At 34.0% G+C, this 22,580-nt stretch overlaps 1 protein-coding gene and 1 pseudogene across 12 annotated transcripts in view; one reads left to right on the forward strand and one right to left on the reverse strand.

Moving 5' to 3' along the window:
- JMJD1C (jumonji domain containing 1C) overlaps nucleotides 1-22,580 on the forward strand; it is a 183,760-nt gene that overhangs the window by 80,123 nt on the left and 81,057 nt on the right. For 6 of the 12 annotated variants that reach the window (XM_036438357.2, XM_036438351.2, XM_036438352.2 and 3 more), the window contains one exon: nucleotides 18,930-19,043. The exons of 2 other annotated variants lie outside the window; for them this stretch is intronic. In XM_036438357.2, the coding sequence (XP_036294250.1) occupies nucleotides 18,930-19,043 (114 nt within the window). Of the gene's footprint in view, nucleotides 1-14,498; nucleotides 15,101-18,929; nucleotides 19,044-22,580 lie in introns of those variants that run through there. 4 more of the 12 variants (XM_045581822.1, XM_036438362.2, XM_036438359.1 and 1 more) reach the window with 4 other exon arrangements.
- Nucleotides 703-14,798, reverse strand: LOC118718982 (annotated as a pseudogene).

Below are 22,580 nucleotides of genomic sequence, written 5' to 3' on the forward strand. Positions count from 1 at the left end.
TTCTTGATCACTTAAAAATGTAGTTCTTCATTATATTTTATGATATATTTCAGAATTATTTTGTCATTAGTTGTCATATAAAGACAGCCTTCAAGTCATAGTATGTAAGAACAAAGATGAAAAGATAGCATGTTATAAGTTAAAAACAATACAATTATTCAGTATTCTTTATCAGGTACAAATGCATCAAGAACTGTCATCCAGCCCATAGTTCATTGACTTACATACCACAGGTTGTCTTGATAAAAGTAACCTTCCCCGCCCCCCCAACATTTCACATTGTTTATTAGTGCAGTATACATTGGACCCGAACTATGCAGTTTCTAAAACTATCATGTTTCCTCTTTCAGACTCTTTTGCACTTTTAGGTTATGTCTACAAGAGGTACCCTTAATTAACTGAACTACATTTTCTATAGTTGTTGAAAATATACTACAGAGTGAAATGGTTTAAATATAACTTAGGCACAAATTGATTATGAAAATACAATAGTTATCTTTCAGTACAGTACTTCTCTGGTAAAAATAATAATTCATTTCTGAGGTTGCTTTCTTTTACCTGTAAAGGCCTTATCTCCTCCCACTATGCATATAACCTTCACTGTAAGGAAAGCTTTGCGTATGTATATATAGAATAAGCTATGTAAATACTCAAGACATGTCATCCTCCAAAAAAATACAAAGTGGGTTTTAATAATTCATTGCTTAATTCAGAATCCATTTAAGGCAGATGTAAAGACACCGTTTATTGGTGAGGAAGTACAGGCCTCTTCTCTGCTTCTGTAGAGAGATAATGACTTAAGAAAATGAGGCTAAAATTATTAAAAGAAAACCAAACCAGAAAATAAAAGTTAAAGAACCACGAGTGCTGACTGACTGGTATTACATTTTGGACCAGCCAAATATTTTTATTTTCAAGTTTTTCGGTGGCTATAATTAAATGGTTTAAAATCTCTTATTCTCCGCTGTAGAGTTTTAGCTGCAATCTATTGTGTAGCTATCTAAAAGATGACTTTGCAATACCCATTCATATTTTGCAGGGTTGATTACAGTTGATTGAGACTTAGTATCTAGATCTAAGCTGGCCCTGATTAAACTATTTGGTCACTGAATTAAATATTAGTAACACCTTGGTTTTTTGGTTTTGAAGTATCTTCCTATGCTTGTTTTGACTGTTCAGGAGGAAACTAGGCTGATAGTGTAAATAAAAAAATTGCCTGGTCTGCATTGAGTGGAACTTGCTTAGAATGAAATTCTGAGGAGTGTTCCTTTAAAAGTTGTTGCTATAGGTTGTTACTATAGAGCTCCACTGTAGCTTCAGCTGACAATGATGTCTTTCTTTCAACTCTTGTCTCAACCAGTAAGAATGGAGGATTTCTTTAATTCAGCTACTATTTTGTTCTAAAAAAAAAAATAACCATTATTAAAATGAACCTGAAAAGAGAGCCTTTGGGAGTCTGATCTCACCATATTCACATGGTGTGACATGTAAAGAGAGGCAGCCCGAAAGCTTTTTATAACCTGAACAACCTCTTGAAATTTTAAGTTTAACAACTTAAATATCCATATGCATCTTTAGACTCAATACAATTTAATATGTTGTGCTTCTCATAAAAGAAAATCCTCAAATGCATTTCAAATCAAGATGGTAATGCCACATCATGCCTATTTAAAGCAAACATGATAGATACCATTCCTGGTCATAAAGCCAGGCGAACCCCCTACTCCACTCTAAAGGCAGCAGTCTAATTGGCTTCCCTATAGCTGGTAAATGAGTGCTTCTCTGTTAAAACCAGAATGTGGGGAAAAGCCACTTTTTTTCCTTATGCACCACTAAGAACAAGCATAATCCTCTAAATGGTTTTGTCTTTTTGTGTTTTTCTTCTAGACAACTGAGTGGAGAAATAAAAGTGATAAGGAAAACATTTTCATCTTGAGTATCTTTCTCCAGCCCTAAAGTCTTGTCTGACACTTTGTGTCACATGGAGTGGTGTCAGCATCTCTTCAAATATAGCTCCCTTAACGATAGAACCTCTCAGATTGGCTTCCTGAAGGTCATACCCAGACAGGTCGCAGTTCTCTAAATCAGTTTCTGCCAGAGTTGCTCCTCTAAGGTTACAGTTCTTCAACTTTGCATTTTTTAAGGTAGCGACTCTCAGGTTAATGCCTGTCATTTGACTTCCTTCCATATCCACACCTTTTAGATTAGCACCTTCTAAATTGGCTTTAAGACCAGAAGAACCTTCAAAATTACACAGTTTCAGGATGCGCCTTCTGCATTAGATTAGAGCATCTTGACTCCCTGGAGATTTGCACAGTCAAGCACTGATCCAGAGAGATCAGCTCTTTCAAGATTTGCACAGCGGAGATTTGCATGTGCAAGATTGCAGCAGCTGAAATTGGCCATCTTGAAGTTAATGTATTGAAGGTCCAAATAAGAAAGATCATCACCACTAAAGTCTAAACCCCTGGCAACACAATTCTGATTTGGTTGGAGTGGCTAGGAGAAATCAGACAAATTCCTTTTGTGATATTGGTGAATGATCCTCTGGTGGATGAGAATTCTTTATTGCTCCTTCTAGGTGTTCAATCAGTGAGTCAATACCAAAAAATCTGGCTGCTTCCAACACCCCCAGTAAATTAATGCCAACATTTACAATGAGTTGTCCATGATGCAAGTAGTTCAAAATTGGTTCAAAGTACTCAGGACTTTGGTCAGTTAAGAAAGCTCCTCTATGATCTTGCTTATTACTCCAGACACCTTTGTCCTTAAACATGTGGGCCAGTATACTGTCGGGTTCTTTGTTCGCTAAAGTGCTCTGTGTAGTTGTAAAAGTACCGCCCTCCGACATTTAATGTAAGCCAGTCTGTGTGAGATCCTGACAACCCTTCAGGTAGTTTAGAATCTATCTGAGGATCAATGAATGGCTCTCCTTCACACACAAACAAAACATTATCATCCTTCATCAAAGCAATATCATCAATCAGTCTACCTTTCCCATTATATACACTAGTGGCTTTTATGCCAAGTTTACTGCTGGCCACAGAGAGTAAATTAGATAAAGTTCCATATACAGTGACCACAGGAATCAGCACCTGTGGCTGTTACCCCTCCCTTCGCTCAACTCATGGAGCTGCCATTGTAGCTGGCTGATTGAGAACCACTCTAAAAGTAACCTTTTATCTTTAGTTAGTTAGTTAGTTAGTTAGTTTTAAATTTAAATTTATTTTTAATTACAGTTTACATTCAGTATACTTCATTAGTTTCAGGTGTCAGGCATAGTGGCTAGACAATCATTTACTTTACAAAGTGTTGCCCACAATATTTCCAGTACCAACCTGGCTCCATACATAGTAATTACAATATTATTGCCTATGTTCCCTATGCTGTACTTTATATCCCTGTGACTATTTTGTAACTATCAACCTATACTTAATCTCTTTATCTTTTTCACTCAGTCTTCCACTCCCACACCTCTGGCAAACATCAGTCTATTCTCTTTGAGTCTCTTTCTGTTTTTTTGTTTATTTTGTTCTTTAGACTCCGCATATGAGTGAAATCAAATGGTATTTGTCTTTCTCTGATTGTCTTATTTCACTTAGCATAATACGCATCAGGTCCATCCATCCATGCTGTTGCAGATAGGAAGATTCCTTCTTCTTTATGGCTGAGTAATATTCCATTGTGTACATGTACAATACTACCTCTTTTTTATCCACTGTTAATGTGCACTTGGGTTGCTTCTATATCTTGGGTAGTGTAAATAATGCTATAATGAACATAATGGTACATGCATTCTTTAAAACAAATGTTTTAGAATTCCCCAGATATATACTCAGAAATGGAATTGTTGGATCATAAGGCAGTTACATTTTTAATTTTTGGAGGAACCTCCATACTGTTTTTCATAGTTGCTGCACCAATCTGCAATCCCACCAACAGAGCACTGCAGTTGCCTTTTCTCCATATCCTGGCCAACACTTGTTGTTTATTGATGATAGCCATTCTTAAAAATATGAGCTGATGTCTCATTATGGTTTTAATTTGCATTTCTTTGATGATTAGTTATGTTAAGGCATAATTTCATGTTTACATTGTTCATCTTTATGTCTTCTTTGTAGAATAGTCTATTCAGGTTCTCTGCCCATATTTTATTTGGATTTTTTTTATGGTGTTGTGTTATATGAGTTATTCAGAGATTTGAATATTAACCCCTTTTCGGATGTATTATTGGCAAATATGTTCTTCCAATGAGTGTGTTGTCTTCTTTTTTTGCTTTGCTGTGTAAAAACTTTTTAGTTTTGATGTAGTTCAGTCTGTTTATCTTTTCTTTTGTATCTCCTGTCCAAAGAGATATATCAAAAGAATATCGCCAAGAGAAAAGTCTGAGATTTTACTGCCTATGTTTTCTTTTAGGGTTTTTATGGTTCCCAGACTTACATTTAAGTCTTTGATCCATCTTGAGTTTATTCTTGAATATGGTGTAGGAAGGTATTTTAATTTATTTTTTTATGTATCTGTTTTTCCAACATCATTTATTGAATAGACTCTTTTACACCATTGTGTGTTTTTTGCCTCCTTTGTCAAATATTAGTTTGGTTTAGGTTTATTTCTGGGCTCTCTCTTCTGTTCCATTAATCGATATGTTTTTTGCCAGTACAATGCTGGGGTTTTGTTTGTTTTATTTTTTTGTTTGTTTGTTCTGAGTTTTTTACAGAGAGGAAGAGAGAGGGATAGAAAGCTAGAAACATTGATGAGAGAGAAACATCAGTCAGCTGCCTTTTGAGCCAAACTAGCCAGGGCTTATTTGTTATTTATTCTAGCATTCTTTTCCATAGGAACAACTAAAATCTCCTTTGTCCCACCCTGTATTTTGCTCTTAGTAATCACTATTGTTTTTATGATTCTAATCATCCATTTCAGATTTTGTTTTGAACTCAAATTTATTAGGTGTAGTTTGTAACTTGCCCCTTTTCTGCTTTATAAATATTAATAGATGCCTATCTCTAATATGTTAATGACATGGTATTTTTTTTTTTAAAGACTACCAGTAATGGCTCTGAGTTTATATCAATTTAATACTCTAACCTGTAACTTATTTAAGCCATCTAAAGTTGATTTTTAAAAAAATATATTTTATTGATTTTTTTTTTGCCCCCCTCCCTCCCTCCCTCCCATACATACCCTCCCTCCCCAGAGTTTTATGTCTATTGGTTGTACTTATATGCATGTACACAAGTCCTTCGGTTGATCTATTATCTCCTCCAGATCTTCCTCCCCTCCCCACTGTAATTTGACAGTCTGCCTGTTGCTTTACTGTCTCTATATCTGTCTCTTGGTTCATCAATTTATAATGTTCTTTATCATCCACAAATGAGTGAGGTCATGTGGTGTTTCTCTTTCATTGATTGGCTTATTTCACTCAGCATGATGTTCTCCAGTTCCATCCAGGTTGCTGCAAATGATGAGAATTCCTTCTTTTTTATGGCAGCATAGTATTCCATTGTGTAGATGTACCATAGTTTTTGGATCCAATCATCTGCTGACGGGCACCTAGGCTGTTTCCAAATTCTGGCTATTGCAGATTGTGCTGCTATGAACATAGGGGTGCATATATCCTTTCTGATTGGTGTTTCTAGTTTCTTGGGATATATTCCTAGGAGTGGGATTACTGGGTCAAATGGGAGTTCCATTTTCAGTTTTTTGAGGAAACTCCACACTGTTCTCCACAGTGGTTGCACCAGTCTGCATTCCCACCAGCAGTGCACGAGGGTTCCTTTTTCTCCGCAACCTCGCCAACACTTGTCGTTTGTTGATTTGATGTTGGCCATTCTGACAGGAGTGAGATGGTACCGCATTGTTGTTTTGATTTGCACCTCTCGGACAATTAGTGACTTTGAGCATGTTTTCATGTGCCTTTTGGCCTTCCTTCTGTCTTCTTTTGAAAATATTCTATTTAGGTCCATTGCCCATTTTTTAATTGGATCATTCATCTTCCTTTTATTTAGTTGTATAAGCTGTCTGTAAATGTTAGAGATTAAACCTTTATCAGTGGTATTATTTGCAAATATGTTCTCCCACGCTGTGGGCTTTCTTGTTGTTTTGTTGATGGTTTCTTTTGCTGTAAAAAAGCTTTTTATTTTGATGTAGTCCCATTTGTTTATTTTCTCTTTAGCTTCTATTGCCCTAGGGGCAGTATCAGTGAAGAAGTTCTTTTGGCCTACGTCTGAGATTTTGCTGCCTGTGGATGCTTCTAGTATTTTTATGGTTTCCCGTCTGATGTTTAAGTCCTGTATCCATTTTGAGTTTATTTTTGTGAATGGTGTAAGTTGGTGATCTAGTTTCATTCTTTTGCATGTATCTGTCCAAATTTCCCAACACTATTTATTGAAGAAACTGTCTTTACTCCATTGTATATTTGTGCCTCCTTTGTCAAATATTAATTGAGCATATTGATTTGGGTTGATATCTGGGTTCTCGATTCTATTCCATTGATCTATATGTCTGTTCTTGTGCCATTACCAGGCTGTTTTGAGAACAGTGGCTTTGTAATATAGTTTGAAGTCTGGTATTGAGATCCCTCCTCCTTTACTCTTCTTTCTCAGGATTGCTGTGGCTATTCGGGGTCTTTTATTGTTCCAAATGAACTTTTGGAGAGTTCTTTCTAGGTCAGTGAAATATGCCGTTGGTATTTTAATGGGGAGTGCATTGAACCTATAGACATTCTGATGATGTTGATTCTATCAATCCATGAACATGGTATGTTCTTCCATCTCCTTACATCTTCCTCTATCTCTTTTTTCAGTGTCGTGTAGTTTTCCGCAAATAGGTCCTTTACTTCCTTAGTAAAATTTATTCCTAGGTGTCTTAATTTTTTGGTGCAATGGTAAATGGAATTGCTTTTTTAGCCTGTTTCTGTAGTTTCACTGTTGGTGTATAGGAATGCCATGGATTTCTTGGCATTAATTTTGTATCTTGCTACATTGCCAAATTCATTTATTAAGTCAATTACCGTATTTTTCGGACCATAAGACGCTCCGGACCATAAGATGCACCAGTTTTTAGAGAAGGGAAATGAAGAAAAAAAGATTCTGAAACAAATAGTGTCCTAAAATATTTTATGTGCATTAAAACCCAACATCACAGTCATAAACACATGTAATCAACCCTGTAAAGTAAACAGCAGCATTTAGAACCATTTTAGAGCCGGGCAAGCACACAGAGACCACACAGAGCCGGGCAAGTACAAAAACTTTTTTTTTTTTTTTACAGTATATGTGTAGGCTATATTTGGACCATAGACACAGGGACTTTTTCCCCCCACTTCTGGGGGGGGGAAAGTGCGTCTTATGGTCCGAAAAGTACGGTAGTTTTTTAATGGAGTCTTTTGGGTTTTTTATGTACAATATCATGTCATCTGCAAATTAAAGTTGATTTTTAGTTCTTTAATATAAGTATGAAGATTTTCTTAATATTTTTTGTAATATTAGGGGAAGTAAAAATGTCCTTAAATATCCAACACTAGAAAATACGTAATTAAACTTAATGCACATTTACTTGATAAAGTATTTATTTTTTTAAAAACCTGAAATATATTTTTAAAATATATTTTATTGATTTTTTACAGAGAGGAAGGGAAAGGGAGAAAGAGTTAGATTAGAGAGAAACATTGTGCTCCTGCACACCCCCTACTGGGATGTGCCCACAACCAAGGTACATGCCCTTGACTGGAATCGAACCTGGGAGCTTTCAGTCCACAGGCTGACGCTCTATCAACTGAGCCAAACCGGTTAGGGCTAAAGTATTTATTAAGTAGCTCTTTGAAATGATGGCAATATAATAATATGATAAAAAGCACCAAGTAAATTGAGTGATTTAAGTTGAATGTATCTTGAAACTTGGTAACAAATATACTTTTGAAAACAAGCTGAAACTGCAATGAATGACATGGTTAACTGCTTGACTTCTTGGTTAAAACTATGGGATTCTTTTGACTCATTTTGTTTTTCAAATCATATTTAATACACTTTTATTATTTATAAGGGAAACTAATTCTGGTCTTTCTTTTTTCTTCTTCTTCTTTTTTTTTAAACAAAAAAGGCTTCTCTACCTGTCCTTTATGGTTTAGTATGTTTTTAATCTTTAGTTTACCGTTCACATATTAAAAATATTTTTTCTTGCCCTAATCAGTTTGGCTCAGTGGATAGAGCATTGGCCTGTGGACTCAAGGCTTCCAGTGAAGGGCATGTACCTTGGTTGTGGGCACATACCCAGTGGGGAGTGTGTAGGAGGCAGCTGATTGATGTTTCTCACTCTATCCCTTTCCCTTACTCTCTGAAAAAAATCAACAAAATACAATATATTAAAAAATTTTCTTGAGAAAAAAACAAGAACAAAATAGGAATTAAATAAACTTTTCTTTTAACTATTAGTGTTTTATCATCTTTCCATGTGTTCTTTTTCTGAACATAACTTCTAAAACATTTTTATTTGAAACATAAAAAAACAAAACAAAAAATCTTTACTCAAGTTGCTTTCTTTTCCTAATTCTGCTTATTTTTTTCTTTCTGAAAGGTGACATAACTGTCAGTAAAGCATATTAAAAATATATAAATTTATTATGTTCTACCGCTTTTCCTTGTTAATCTATAATTTTGCAGTTTCTTTTAGACTGGTTTCATTTTCCTCCATTTTAAGTTCAAAGTTTAAAGTTTTATTCAGCAGATGGCAAAATACTTTGCTCTTTGTCACTTCATGCCAATAAGCATGAAAACAATACAGTTTTTTGACGCTATTTTACAATGTAAAAATCATTCAACTAACAGCCTGATTTTCTTTTCAACATTTTTATTTACTTATTTCTTAAGAGAGAGAGGAAGGGAGAGGGGCAGAGAGAAACATTGATGTGAGGGAAGAGCATCTATCAGATGCTTCCTGTATGCTGACCACCAGGGCATTGAGATCACAATCCAGGGAAATGCCCTGACTAGGAATGGAACTAGCAACTTTCTGGTACATGGGACAATGACCAACTGAGCCATATCAGCTAGGGCCGACCTGTTTTTCTTTTCCTTCTTTTCAAACTTTTTCCTCATTTTTTTTTTCTTCCTCTGATTTGAAAACACCTTTTACCTTCCGCTAAATTTCCATGCTCATGTGATGCTATATTTTAAGACTTTCTAAATTGTACATTGATGACTGTTAATTTATACTGCAAGTTCACACAATGTTTATAAGTAATTGGAACATTGAAATATATTGTAGTATTTGTTAGGGCTAGTTTCTTATCATTTATTTATTTTTCCTTCCTTCCTAGAACACTCCTGATTATATTTGCTTTTTCATGAAGTTGATTTGTCTGGATCCAAAATGTTTTTGGAATTATTTATCAAAGTTATATTAAAGTTATGGAATAATTTGTAGGAAAATTACATATTTATTATTGACAAAGTTTTAAAGGAAAAATATTAAGTAATCAGAATATTACATATGAGTAGGGAAACAAAGTAAATCACAAAGCAGGATTATTATATTAATGAATTTTGAGATATCTACTTCTGAAGTAGTGATACTTCAGTGTTTTGAAAGAATTAAATAACATAAGTTGTTTAAGCATTTAATTCTAGTTATGTTTGGCTTTATGTGCTAACAGGATATAAATATGACTATGTCCTAGTAAGTTGGGAGACCATTAAATTTCAGATCTCAAAACACAGTTTTTAATTATTAATTTATTTGTACACAGGAAATATGGTTATCTTAGCCGCACACATCTGCAAAGTTGTAGAAAGAAAAGTGAGTAAAACCTCATAATATTGGGAGGAAAGAAGGACTAATCAGGGAGATTCTGAAAGTGACGTCAAAGAGATGATAAACTCTGGGAACTATTCTAGAGTTAGAATATGTCCTGTATTAGTATTCAGAAAGTCTAGAATGAAAAAATAAAGTACACTGAGGTCAGCCATCATGCTTATTGGAAAATATAGTGACTATTTCCATAGAAAGTATTACGTTTTCATAGTCTCAGCATTGATTTTTTTTTTTAGCTAAACTTATGTCATTAAAATCAATGACATATCTGCAAAGTTAAAAAAAAAAAAAAGGACACATTGTTTTGCACTCCCCTCCTCTGATGCCTGAGGCAGTTTTCAAGGATATAGTGAAGAAATTAAAGGAGCCCTAGTTCTTCATGTATTATTTGAATACATTAACCGGATTGTAATTTTTTATTTCTTTGATATTTCTATATGTCTGTTTCCTTCTAAAAGTCTGTAAAGCATGCTAGGGTAGGAACTTAGTTGTGTTTTCCTCACCATTGTGTCCTCAGGGCCAAGCAGTGTCCTGCACATATAAAACATTTGATACATATTGGTTGATGTGGTTGTGCTCCGTGCTTTAGGGATGTGTAAAGAGTTCTTAAAATCAGTAAGGTTAAATTCCTATCATGTGGAAATTGTTATAGAACTCATAGTCTGTGGAAGGTATGAAACTGTGGTATACAATCTTGGTAGTACCTGGAAGATCTTCAGGTATTCATTAATGTGAAGAAGTTAATCCTTTGTATATTACCATGATTCAGGAGTTACACGTTTGATTATATATTTTTATAGATTTCTAGTACAATATGGCATATTGAAAAATGGCATAGATTTCTAGTACAGTATAGCATATTAAATATTTTCCTAAATCTAGTTTAGCTTTCCTATAAGACCATATCAGTTTGAAATCCTCTTAGCTACCATTGTTCATCTTCCTTTCCTACCCTTACATATAAAATATATATATAGAATGGTAGGCCATTGAAGTTAGAGCTTTTTTATTTTTTGCAATTTTTTCCCTTTATTGATTAAGGTATTACATAGTATGTGTCGTTATCCCTCCATTGCCTCCTCCCCTCACACCCATTCATGCCCTCACCCCCCCTGGTGTCTGTGTCCATTGGTTAAGCTTATATATTGTACATGCATACAAGTCCTTTGGTTGATCTCTCCCCCTTCCTTCCCTACCTTCCTCACCCTCCCCTACCTTCCCTCTGAAGTTTGACAGTCTGATCAATGCTTCTCTGTCTCTGGATCTGTTTTTGTTTTCAGTTAGTTTTTTTTATTTTTGTAAAGTCTATATATTTACAGAAATCCACTTGTTTGTTTAGGCTTCTGTATCTCTAAGATGAGGATTTATTTCTTTTATGGCCTATGACAGATGGAACCAAAATATTCATTTATTTTAACTTTCAATTGCACAAAAAGGTTCTTATATTATTGGAAGGAACATATTTTCTTAAGATAGTCATACAATGTTGCCTTCCTTTTAGCCTCTGTTTACTTTCTCACCTCTGTTGATTTATTCAGCTTGTAACCTAGAAACCAGCCAAAAAGGAAGGAAGTAAGAGATGTGTATTTCTGGGCAGTAACTAGAGTAGTTTCCTCTTCCTCTAGCCTCCATTAGCTGTCAGATAAGACCTTCTCCTCCCCTCCCCCCACCTAAAAAAATGGAAAAGGAAAGAAAAATTATCAGTAACTCTTCAATATTCTTCCTTAATCCATTAAGGAAGGTACAGATCAACCACAAGGACAACCAATTTAAAGAACTGAAGTGCTGTTGTCCTTAAATTGGTGCTTTTTACTGTCTAAAAGATGGTATCTATCACCCCGAATGAGTTGTAAGGACCAGAGAGAATGAAGAGACTTGATGTGAAAGCTGAGCAACTTAATGCTTGCTACCAAGTAGGTACTCTACTAGTATATTGTTAGTTCATTCCTTTTGTTTGTGTTAGAAATTTACCAGAAGTCAAACTCAAATTCATATATTTATAAAATATGTCAAGTTCAACTTCAATATTAAAAAGATATTTGTGGCCCTGGCCACTGTGATTCAGTAGGCTGAGCATGGTCCTGTGCTCCTAAAGGTCACTGGTTCAATTCCCGGTCAGGGCACAAGCCCAGGTTGTGGGTTCAATCAATCGCTGTTTCTCTCTCTCTCTCTCTCTCTCTCTCAAAAAAAAAAATCTATCTTAAAAAAGGTATTTGTGATTTTCAAATAGTTATACCTCTGTTCACCTTCATTTGCATTAAGAATTGACTGTATAGTGTTGTTTTTGTTTTTTATAAAATATATTTCCTTGATTTTCCACAGAGAGGAAGGGAGAGGGAGAGGAATAGAGTCAGAAACATCGATGAGAGAGAAACATCGATTCATCTGCCTCCTGCACACTCCCCACTGGGGATGAGCCCGCAAACAAGACATATGTCCCCCAGTCCACAGGTTTATGCTCCATCCACTAGGCCAAACCAGTCAGGCTAGTGTTTCTTTTTTTTTTTTTTTAAAATATTTTATTGTTATTTTACAGAGAGGAAGGGAGAAAGAGAGATAGCTAGAAATGTCGATGAGAGAGAAACATCGACCAGCTGCCTCTTGCACACCCCCTACCGGGGATGTGCCCGCAACCAAGGTACATGCCCTTAACTGGAATTGAACCCGGGGACCTTTCACTGAGCCAAACCGGTTTCCGCAGGCTAGTGTTTCTTTATAGTAATGAAGTATCTCATTTTATTTCAGCCCTGATGTAGAATGAAATTAAAATAAATGATTTTTCAGTATTGGTATTTATTTTTATTTTATAAAAAGTATTGCATTCTATGTCATTAGAAATATAAATATTATGACAGTAGTTAGCTAATTGTAGTTCTGTGTGCTATTTGTCTGTAGGGGCCTGATAATACTTGAGGAACAAAAACAGCTATTTTCAAATTTATATCAAACCTAAATTTATGTGAGATTGTAAGGTGAATCCTGTAAACCAACAAATTCACTCTCTAATATACAATAAATGGTAGAAAAGTAGTATGAAATGTATTTAAAATTTAGTAGCTTATAATAACCTGCATAAAATGTGTTTTTTTTTTTGTTTGGGGATCATAATAAGGCTGACATATTTATGCAGTTTTTTGGTTTTTGGTAACTTATATGACATTGCAAATTATATTTTTCCCCATATAGTGTTTTATAGTCATGTCTTACGTGAGTTGTTTATTAATAACTTCTTTGGCTGTTGTGTATGATTTAATATTTATTGGACTCATTCTTTGAAAAATACTTCTTTCTTAAGTTTTGTATTTTAGCACCATTGGTGTTCTAAAGCTATATATTAATAACATTCTTAGAATAGCCATTATGCATATTTTGCATTTATAACAAAATGTATGATCAAGATTTTTTATAAGTGTAAGTCCATTATATACTAAATTCAAAATATCTTCAATAGTTAACTTGATGTTTTTCTTTAAAAAGAAACTGACAGGACTGGTGGTTTGAAGTGTTTCTCTTAACATGACTTGATGAACTGGTTGCATATGTGGTATTAAAAAATATCAATGTGAATTTTTAGATTTCTTGAAATTGAGGTACCTATATAGGCCAAATTTATAATAAAATACAATTCACATCATTAAGAAATCTAAAAATTTCTGGCTCTTGCAGGTACTTGAATTATGTTTCATATTTAGCATGTGTATTTACACATAACAGCAAACATCTCAAAATTCAGATTAATCACATTTCTGTGGCTCAGAAGCTATGTAACTAGTGGCTACCACACTAGACAATCTGGTATAATTCCAGTTTAGAAAGAAAGAAATTAAGAGTGCATATTAGAGCCCTAGCTAGTTTGGCTCAGTGGATTGAACTTCAGCCTGCGGTTGGACTGAAGGATCCTAGGTTCCACTCTGACCAAGGGCACATACCCAGCTTGTGAGCTCAATCCCCAGTGGGGGGTGTGCAGGAGGCAGCTGATCAATGATTCTGTCTCATTGATGTTTCTATCTCTGTCTCCCTCTCTGAAATCAATAAAAATAAATTTTAAAAAATACATATTAAATGACATCAGAAAATATATTTTATGTTTTCAAATTATAAGGTTTATTTATAATTGTAAATTATATTAAATTGTTTTTATAAAGAATGAAAATGTTCCAGGAATATTTTTAAAAATCTGCCAAAATTAATATTATCAGGTTTTTCTTTTGAGTATAGTGCCTCTGGGATTGTTGGTTATATCATTTGATTTCACTTAGACTATTTTAAACTTCTTTTCTTGAGGTTGTTTATATTAGTATATTTTTAAGGAAAAATGATTATACTAATAAATCTTTTACTTGAAAACACTGAACTTATTTTTGATGATTTAAAGTTATGCTTAATTGTTGTCTACTTGAGAGAGATTTATATAGTATTTGTTTTCTGCACTTTCACACCTTGTTAGATCTGGAAAGCAAAAACTTTGTATTTGCTTTATGAAGGAGACAGTAAACTTGAGCTTTCAGTCTAGCCACTAGTCTGTCTTTGTCTGTTGTTAAAATTATGAGCCAGTCTCTATGGCCGCAGCCAAATGAGTAATCACCAGTAATGTGACTCGTGCTGGAAGTGACTCCATCAGCACCTGTGACGGGGATTAGTTACAGTTTACAGAGCACCGCCTCTTCCCTTCTCTGTGTGCCCTCAGCCAAGTAGTCGTTCTCATTTGGGTGTCTGCACTGTTGGAAGCTGCTGCAGTTTGTTTCCACGCAGACAGTACAGTGGGAAAGGCTTTCTCTAGCTGGTGGATGGCTGTTCTCTCTATTTGGAGTATCTTACTGGTTATGTAAGCGACCTCAAGAGAAATTATCCTGACCCAGATCGGAGGATGCAGTAGTGCTTCAGCTGCAGGATTTCTTAGTCGTTAACACCACACCGCCGACGACAAAGAGCGAGTTGTAATCCTCATCACTGCCGGGGTTGAGCCAGAGCAGACAGAAAATCGTCATTTGCTCGTCGGAGATTTGTTGGGTTACAGCCTCTGCTTCGTTTTGTGGTCTTGGCTTTTCCTCCTGTACAATGACGACGCTTCAAGTGATTTCAGAAATGCTTGGTTCGAGAGCCATTTGCCTGTGAGTTTGTGTTGGGTGTTTTTTTGTTTCGTTTTTTTAAAAGACTGAAATAGTATTTAGGCTGGATAAAAAAATACTGCTCAAAAACAAAATGGAAATACCAGCTGTACTTCTTGACCTTTAAAGCCGGGTCGTGGATTTCTGAGATTTAAAGATATTTTAAAATTACCGAGAACAAAGTACGGTTTGTATTTTTCTGCTTCCTTTTTCTTTTGTCTTAATTTACATTTGGTTTTGCTTCTCGGTCTTATGTATTAAGGTCACTGCCTTTATAGATCTAGCCTTAGTGTTCTTTTAAGAATTTTTAACTATTTCATTTGTTTAGAAAGTAGTTTATTGTGTGGTAAATTCATAACTGTAAAAATATTATTTTAAAAACGAGTTTGTTTACAGAAAAAAATGTTTCCGATTATGTTTTTCAGAATATAATGTTTTAAGTGAGTGGGGGATGTTTTCTGAGGTTTTTTGTGTGTGATGTACTCCCATCCCCACCCCCAACTTGTTTGCTAACAGTATCGTGTTTTTCAATAGACCTGCTTGGGTGGGAATTTGGACTTTGTTCTTTCAAGTCTCTCCAGCCGCCCCCCCCCCACCCCCGCTTTTTTTTTTTTTTTTTAACTTCTAAAATGTTGCTTAGATTGTTTTCTGCTTCAGTATATTCTTTAGCTAGATATAGATCAGACTTTTGTAGTTAAAAAGCCCAAGTTTTTTACTTGGAAAAGAAATTAAATGTTAACCGGCGCTTGTTAAAAACTCGGACTGCAGACATAAACTCCATGAATTTCCAGTTAAATGTTAAATGGTGAGCTTTAACATGGGTTGTTTGACCAGCTGAGTTATGCTGGAGAAGTATAGCTGATTTATTTTAAAAATGTTTTTTCGAGGAGGGCTCATCTGTTTGCCTCTTCCTCATGTGAATGGAATGTGGTGCAGCATGGAGCCCCAAACAGGATACAGTTGTTCTAAGCATTCTTCCTATAGCGTGGTAGGCCCTACTAGAAATGCAGGCTCTCAACCAAGTTATTTATTTTGGCTGCAGACTATTCTTTAAATTATTGTTAACACTGACAGAGAACCTTAAAAAGACACTTAATTCAATGATAAAATTGAAAAAGTATAAATTTTAAATTAATTTAATTTAGATTTTTGAAGGCTTTTATCAGATGGGATAATAGGTTGGTTTTTTTGTGTTTTTTGGTTTTTTTTTAGGGCTATATTCTACTGTGACTTTCATCTGATGGTAACTCATTGCTTCCCCTTAGGCTATGGAAGTTCCTCATAGAATGATAGATCTTGAATTACTTAGTTATGCATGAGTTCTAGTTTCTTTACATTCCAGTGCACCTATACCCATGAAATATTTAGTACAGATTCATAAAAGCTGTAGGATTCATTTCTTTATTTCTAAGTTAATGATGTTTTCTAAAAGTTAGATTCGGCCATAAAAATTAATAACATACATCGTTGATTTATCACTTTAAAAATCAGTATGTATTTTAACAATTTAGTTTTCTATATTGTTTAATTTTCCATAAAGTAGGGACAGTCACACATTTTCAAATATTCTCATTTAGTATCTATTGAAATATTTACTTAAAAATATAAAAATATTTTTTGGTACTTGGTGGGAACATATTTGTAGTTTAAATATAAGTGAACATTTAAATTTTGCAAATTGTGGCCCTATTTACTATCTAAGATATATAGCATACTTTTGACCTCCATTTGTACATGATTGTAAGTATTCATATATTAGAAATAGAACATTATAAAAGTAGTATTTTAACATTTGTGGTAGCTAAATGCTAACATAAAATGAGAAATTGTTTTTAATTTTGGTCTAGAAACTAAGCTTTTTACATAACTCAGTAATTTAAATTATAAGTTGGCCTATTGAAATGTATCCTTAGAACTCTTGATGTACCTTGAAAAACAAGAATTCTGAGAGATTTCCTTCACAAGAATGTTTTTCATATTATAAAATTACTTAGTCGCATAGGAAATGCAAACCACCTGTATCATTTGCTTAAAAAAAAGGCACCCAGAAGTTTGCTTTTTTTTTTTAATCCTACTTAATTGAATTGTTTCCTTAGTCATTTAGATAATACCTTTTGTAGACCTTTTTGTTAACCTTCATGTGGTGACCTAACTTGGTACTATTTGAAAAGAAATAGAGCATTTGCTAAAGTTCAAAGATTAAAAGTTCTGTAGAAGGTTCCAGTGTTTTCTAGTTGACTAAAAACTAAACAAAAATAAAATATGAAAGTGTTACGTATTTCATGTTAATCAGTCATATATTGGTAGACATTTTAGAGTCTAAATAAAAGAATACTCCTAGGTTACAAGCTTTAGTCATTTCTTTGGAATAGGACTTAATGAAATGATAATTTTAGGGATTTAGTCTTGGTAAATGAAAGTGTTAGATGGCAACAGTAGTAGCAAGAGATAGCTAAATAATGGGGGAATGTCTGTTTTGAAATGTAATTCTAACCCAAATAAAAATAGTTTTGATATATATGTAGTACATTTCCTTAAAAGGTCAGCCCTAGGACAAGAGAGGAAGAATCTTACTGAGATTATATTTTTTAAACATAACTACTGAACATTTAAGTGGGAATGTTAGAATTTTTATCATGTTTTAAATTAGGAAAGAGGATATTACTTACAAATTCATGGTGTGGCTAATGTAGAAATAAGGCATGCTTTAAATGCTTATTCTCATATTACATATTTGTTAGGCTCCTCAATGAATTGAATTGAAAGCTTTTACTAGTAAAAGGAATTTTATAAATATAGAAATTAACTCCTTAAGAGCCATTCTGAGCTAAGAATCTTGAAAAGTTTTCCCTCAGAGTGTTTATTGTGATTGTCACGATGTAAGATTTAAGATATAATAAGAGATGGGGGAAATACTATGGCTTTTGGATCTCCTTGGGAATTTTACTGTCTGTGCCAAAAGTTTTGGTTTACATAGAAACAGTCACACAGTTGCCTTGTAGGCAAGAAAAATTTATCCTTGATAAAAGTAATTTAAAAACTGAGTTGGTTGTTAATACCATTTTCCAAATTTAGATTCTATTATAGTAAAGCCATGGTTTGTAAATTTTAGAATAGTATCATGGATATAAGACACTTGGTTTCTACTCTGCTTCCACTTCAAAAGTGAGTGTTATAGTCATTTTAAAAAATGCATGCATAATACCTTTATTTCCTTCCTTTTCGTTTCCTGCCTTTCTCACTCCCTCCCCCACCTCAAGGTATGAGTGAAATCCTTTATGTAAAAGATGAGTCTTTAATCAAATGAACATGAATTCTTCCCTTCCCTCACCCCCTAACCCCAAGGTGCCTTTCACCTTTTAAAGTAGTGGCGATCTAGAAAGACTTGACTGAATTGTGGGTTTTGTGTAATACTTCTTACATCTCTTTTCTTTTCCGGTTCCCCTCCCCCATGTGGCTCTTACTGAAGCAGCTGGATTTTTGTGCTCTGGGTAGGGACAGGGGCGGGGAATGGCTAGAACACAGGGTGGAGTTAAAAGACCAGATGCATCCTGATCATTGAAAATCCTTGTAAGTGAGTTGGGAAAAAATTGTAACTACTCTCTTTTATAAAGAATAATACTCAAAAAATTTTAAATGAGATGGGATAAATATTTTTACCCAGTTCACTTTTTCAGAAGCAATTTTTCCTTTTTTAATCTTAGCAGAAATTTTTTATACACATTGTGTTTAATTATACCCCATAAAAAATAAACTGGGGCTTAATATATTAAAATTTTTTATCATATTTTGTAAATCTGTTTGATTCCTTTTTAATAAATACAAAATCTATTGTATGAATAAAAACATTACCTTAGATTATACTATAAAAACTAATGTTAATTGATATCCTAAAACCATTATAATGGCAGTAATACATTATAATAAGTTACAATGTATCTATAATACCTTTCATGTTTTTAGGGTAAAACCCAGAAAATAACCATTAGAAAAATTTTTTTCTCTTACCAGATATTCAAACCCCTGTTTGAAAAGCATGTACCCTGTTCAATCACTGCAGTAGAATTCCTTGTAGATAAACAACTGGATTTTTTAACCGAAGATAGTGCCTTTCAGCCCTACCAGGTAAGAAATTTTAGGTTTCTTTTAAAAGTTAAATCTTCATTAAACTTCACTGATATTCAGAAATTCTTTTAATACTCAATTTCAGCTAACATGTAGAGGTCTGCAAGGAATCCAATTCAGTTTTATTATAGGACAAATTATTAATTTATTCAATTAACCAATATGTACTGAGAATTTATTATGATGCAGGGAGCATTCTGTCACTGGGAATACACAAATGAACAAAATAAAGTACCTGCTGTGTTAAGTAATCATTGTTAGAAAATAACTCATTAGATATTAGTATAAATTATCTTTTTCTCCAGCTCTAAAAAATTGGATGAATTAATGTAATTAAATGAAATTAGTGTTTACTATATGCATACATATCAGTTTAGCATAATAATTCATTTTTTAAAATGGGCATATTTATTTAGATTGTGATTAATTAAAATACAAATACATTTAATTGGGAAAACATTTTCTCGTAGGCTTTTTGATTTAAATCATGTGAAGAAACTCATCAAAAGTCGTATAAGCTACATGTTAAGTTTTCTATAACATTCTAACAGTTTTTTATGGTAGAATTTCACAGAAGTTTCTATATATTTGGATTTTAGGTTAATTGTATATTTTATAGGTTTTTCTTAATATGTTTAAAACAATGTAGCAATAGCATTGAAAGGAAAGATAAGTGAACTAGTTTGACTTTTTTTTACATAGGGCTGAAAGTACTAATTCATTTCAGAATATGGTTTGTTTTTTTCAGTAATAAAATGTTAGAGGCATTGTTTCTATGGGAAGAACATGAGCTTGAGTTAATGAGCAGCGATTTGTTGTGTGTGGAGTTATAATGCTTAGGGAATTAGTTATTTGCAGCTTCTATTAGATCTAGTACTAAAATGAGATCGTTACCTTAATATCACTTCCTATTTTACTTTATTTATTTATTTAGAATTAAGAGTATTTATTTATTTATTTTTAATATATTTTATTGATTTTGTACAGAGAGGAAGGGAGAGAGATAGAGAGTTAGAAACATCAATGAGAGAGAGTCATGGATCAGTTGCCTCTTGCACACCCCCTACTGGGGATATGCCTGCAACCAAGGTACATGCCCTTGACCAGAATCGAACCCAGGTCCCTTCAGTCCCCAAGCCGACGCTCTATCCATTGAGCTAAACCGGTCCCGGCTCATTTCCTATTTTAAACTCCTCATAGGTGTGTGTTGGTCTTTTCACATTACTTCATTAATAAGGCCTCATTTTTGTCCTTGTTACCTTTCGCACTTTGTGTGTAGCCAAAAGTTCATAGCAAGTCCCAGTTTAATAGTGGAGGTGTTAGAGCTTTTCCCTTGGGTTTTATTTTGTTTTGTTCTTAATTGTGAATGCCATTTAGCTTACTATACACCTTAACTATATTTGTTTTATTTATTTTAGTGGGAATTAAACTAGGCGAGTCTAGGTAAAAATCTGTGGTTTCTGATTAGCAAGCACTCTGGAAGTTTCAGCTTGGATTTGATTTAGAGAAGTGAAATCATTATGTAGAAATTACTTTAAAAAGCTAAACCTTTTGCCAGATGGCCTAATACTCCACAGTATGTGCTTTTAAAAGTTATAATGATTGAAAGAATGTGCTAACATTTCATAGGTTTGTGGGTGTGTTTTGTTTTTTCCTTTTTAAAACTGTTTTAGAGTTTAATAATTCTATTGTTTTATTAAAAATAAAGGCACAAGCCCTGGCTGGTGTTTTTCAGTGGTAAGAGTGTTGGCCTGAGCACTGAAAAAGTCTTGAGTTTGATTCCTGGTCAAGGGCACATATCTGGGTTGCAGGTTGAATCCCCAGCACCAATCTATCTCAGTCTCATCTCCCCCCCCCCCCCCTCCCACTCGCGCTCTCTCTCTCTCTCCTCTCTTCCCATCCTTCTCTTTCACTTTCCTTTCCTCCCTCCCCACCTCCCTCCCTCCCACTCTCTCTAAAAATCAATGAGGAAAATACATTCAGGTGAAGATTAACAAAAAATAATAATAAATAAATAAAGGCATAAGAGTAGTATTATTTGTTTTTGTGAAGCATATGATTATCTTTATTAGTAAGCTACTTATATTGCTCTGCTAGTATAGATAAGTTGACCTCTGTCCTACAAGAATGCTATTTCTTCCAGAAGTAAAGTGATTCACTTGACATTTAACCATTTGTGTTTCAGGAATTATGTAACTTTGCAGTTATTAGAAATTGGAAGGAGTAAGAGCACTTGATTTTAGGATCCAGCATATCTTTAGAATTTATTAGTTTTAGAAGTAATAGATGGTTTACTATTGAGCTTTTTGTTTGTGTTTTAATTTTTATATTTAGTATTTTAATTGGATTAAAAATATATGTACATAGTAGACTTGCTGTAATATTTTGAATGAAAATTTACTGCAGAGACCTATGATGGTTTAGTAGTTCTTAAAAATATTTAAATGAATTTGGAAAATATAGACATATTCTGGGTAAAGGAAACAATTTTAGAGTTAATGTAATTAGAATAGCTTTATCCCAGAATACATTTCTCCAATCAGTTGTCCAAACAGTACATTAAATTCCTTGTCTTAAACATGGCAACTGTTACTGGCATAGATTTTGTTGTCTTGACATACTTTAATCTTAGGATAACCTGTGTAAGTCAAAATAGTTTGGGGAAAATTGAACAGGTTTTTAAATTGTCTCTTTGTTTTCTTCTTTAAATTTCATGAGGAAGGAAGAGGGGGGAAAGTTAGAAATATCAGTGATGAGAGAGAATCATTGATTGGCTGATGAGGCAATTTCTTCTGAATTGTTAATTGTCCTTTATAGACTTAATGTGATGAGGGAAAGTCTTTGAAAATGGCTTTTGTCTGAACAATGATGAGCACATAAAAGTAATGTATTAAAAATTCCCACAAATGATGCTTTGCTGTGAATCTAATGAAATGTTTTTTGTAGTGGAAATTTCCATCATCTTTCCATTTGAGTTCTTAGCATTTCATTTTATTTTTTTAATATATTTTTATTGATTTCAGAGAGTGAGCGAGGGATAGAAACATCAGTGCTGAGAATCACTGCCTCCTGTATGCCCAACACTGTGGATCTAGCCCAAAACCCAAGCTGTGCCCTGCCCAGGAATCAAAATGTGATCTCCTGGTTCATAGAGCGGTGGTCAACCATTGAGCCATTCTGGCCGGGCGAGTTCTCAGCATTTTATTCTGTAATAATATGCTCCCTTTAGTTTCTTTGATAGTTGCATAACTCTTTTTTTTTTTTTTTGGGTTCCTATTTTTTTTAGTATATCACAGTGATAACATATTGTAAGATAATGGTGAGGAAACAGAATACATTGAATTAATACAGATATTTTCACTTTTAGGTCACCAGTTTGAGTCCTACACTTACCTCTCTGAATGATCTCAATGCATTAAATATCAGATGGCATGTATTAAGTTAGTGGATATAGTCAGTTTTTTAAGAGACCTATAGTTGGAAGATTGCAATACAGCCATCATAGATTATAGTTTTTAATATTTTGGAAAGAAAATT

This window comes from Pipistrellus kuhlii, unplaced genomic scaffold (genome assembly GCF_014108245.1).
Source record: "Pipistrellus kuhlii isolate mPipKuh1 unplaced genomic scaffold, mPipKuh1.p scaffold_m20_p_15, whole genome shotgun sequence".
NCBI lineage: Eukaryota > Metazoa > Chordata > Mammalia > Chiroptera > Vespertilionidae > Pipistrellus > Pipistrellus kuhlii.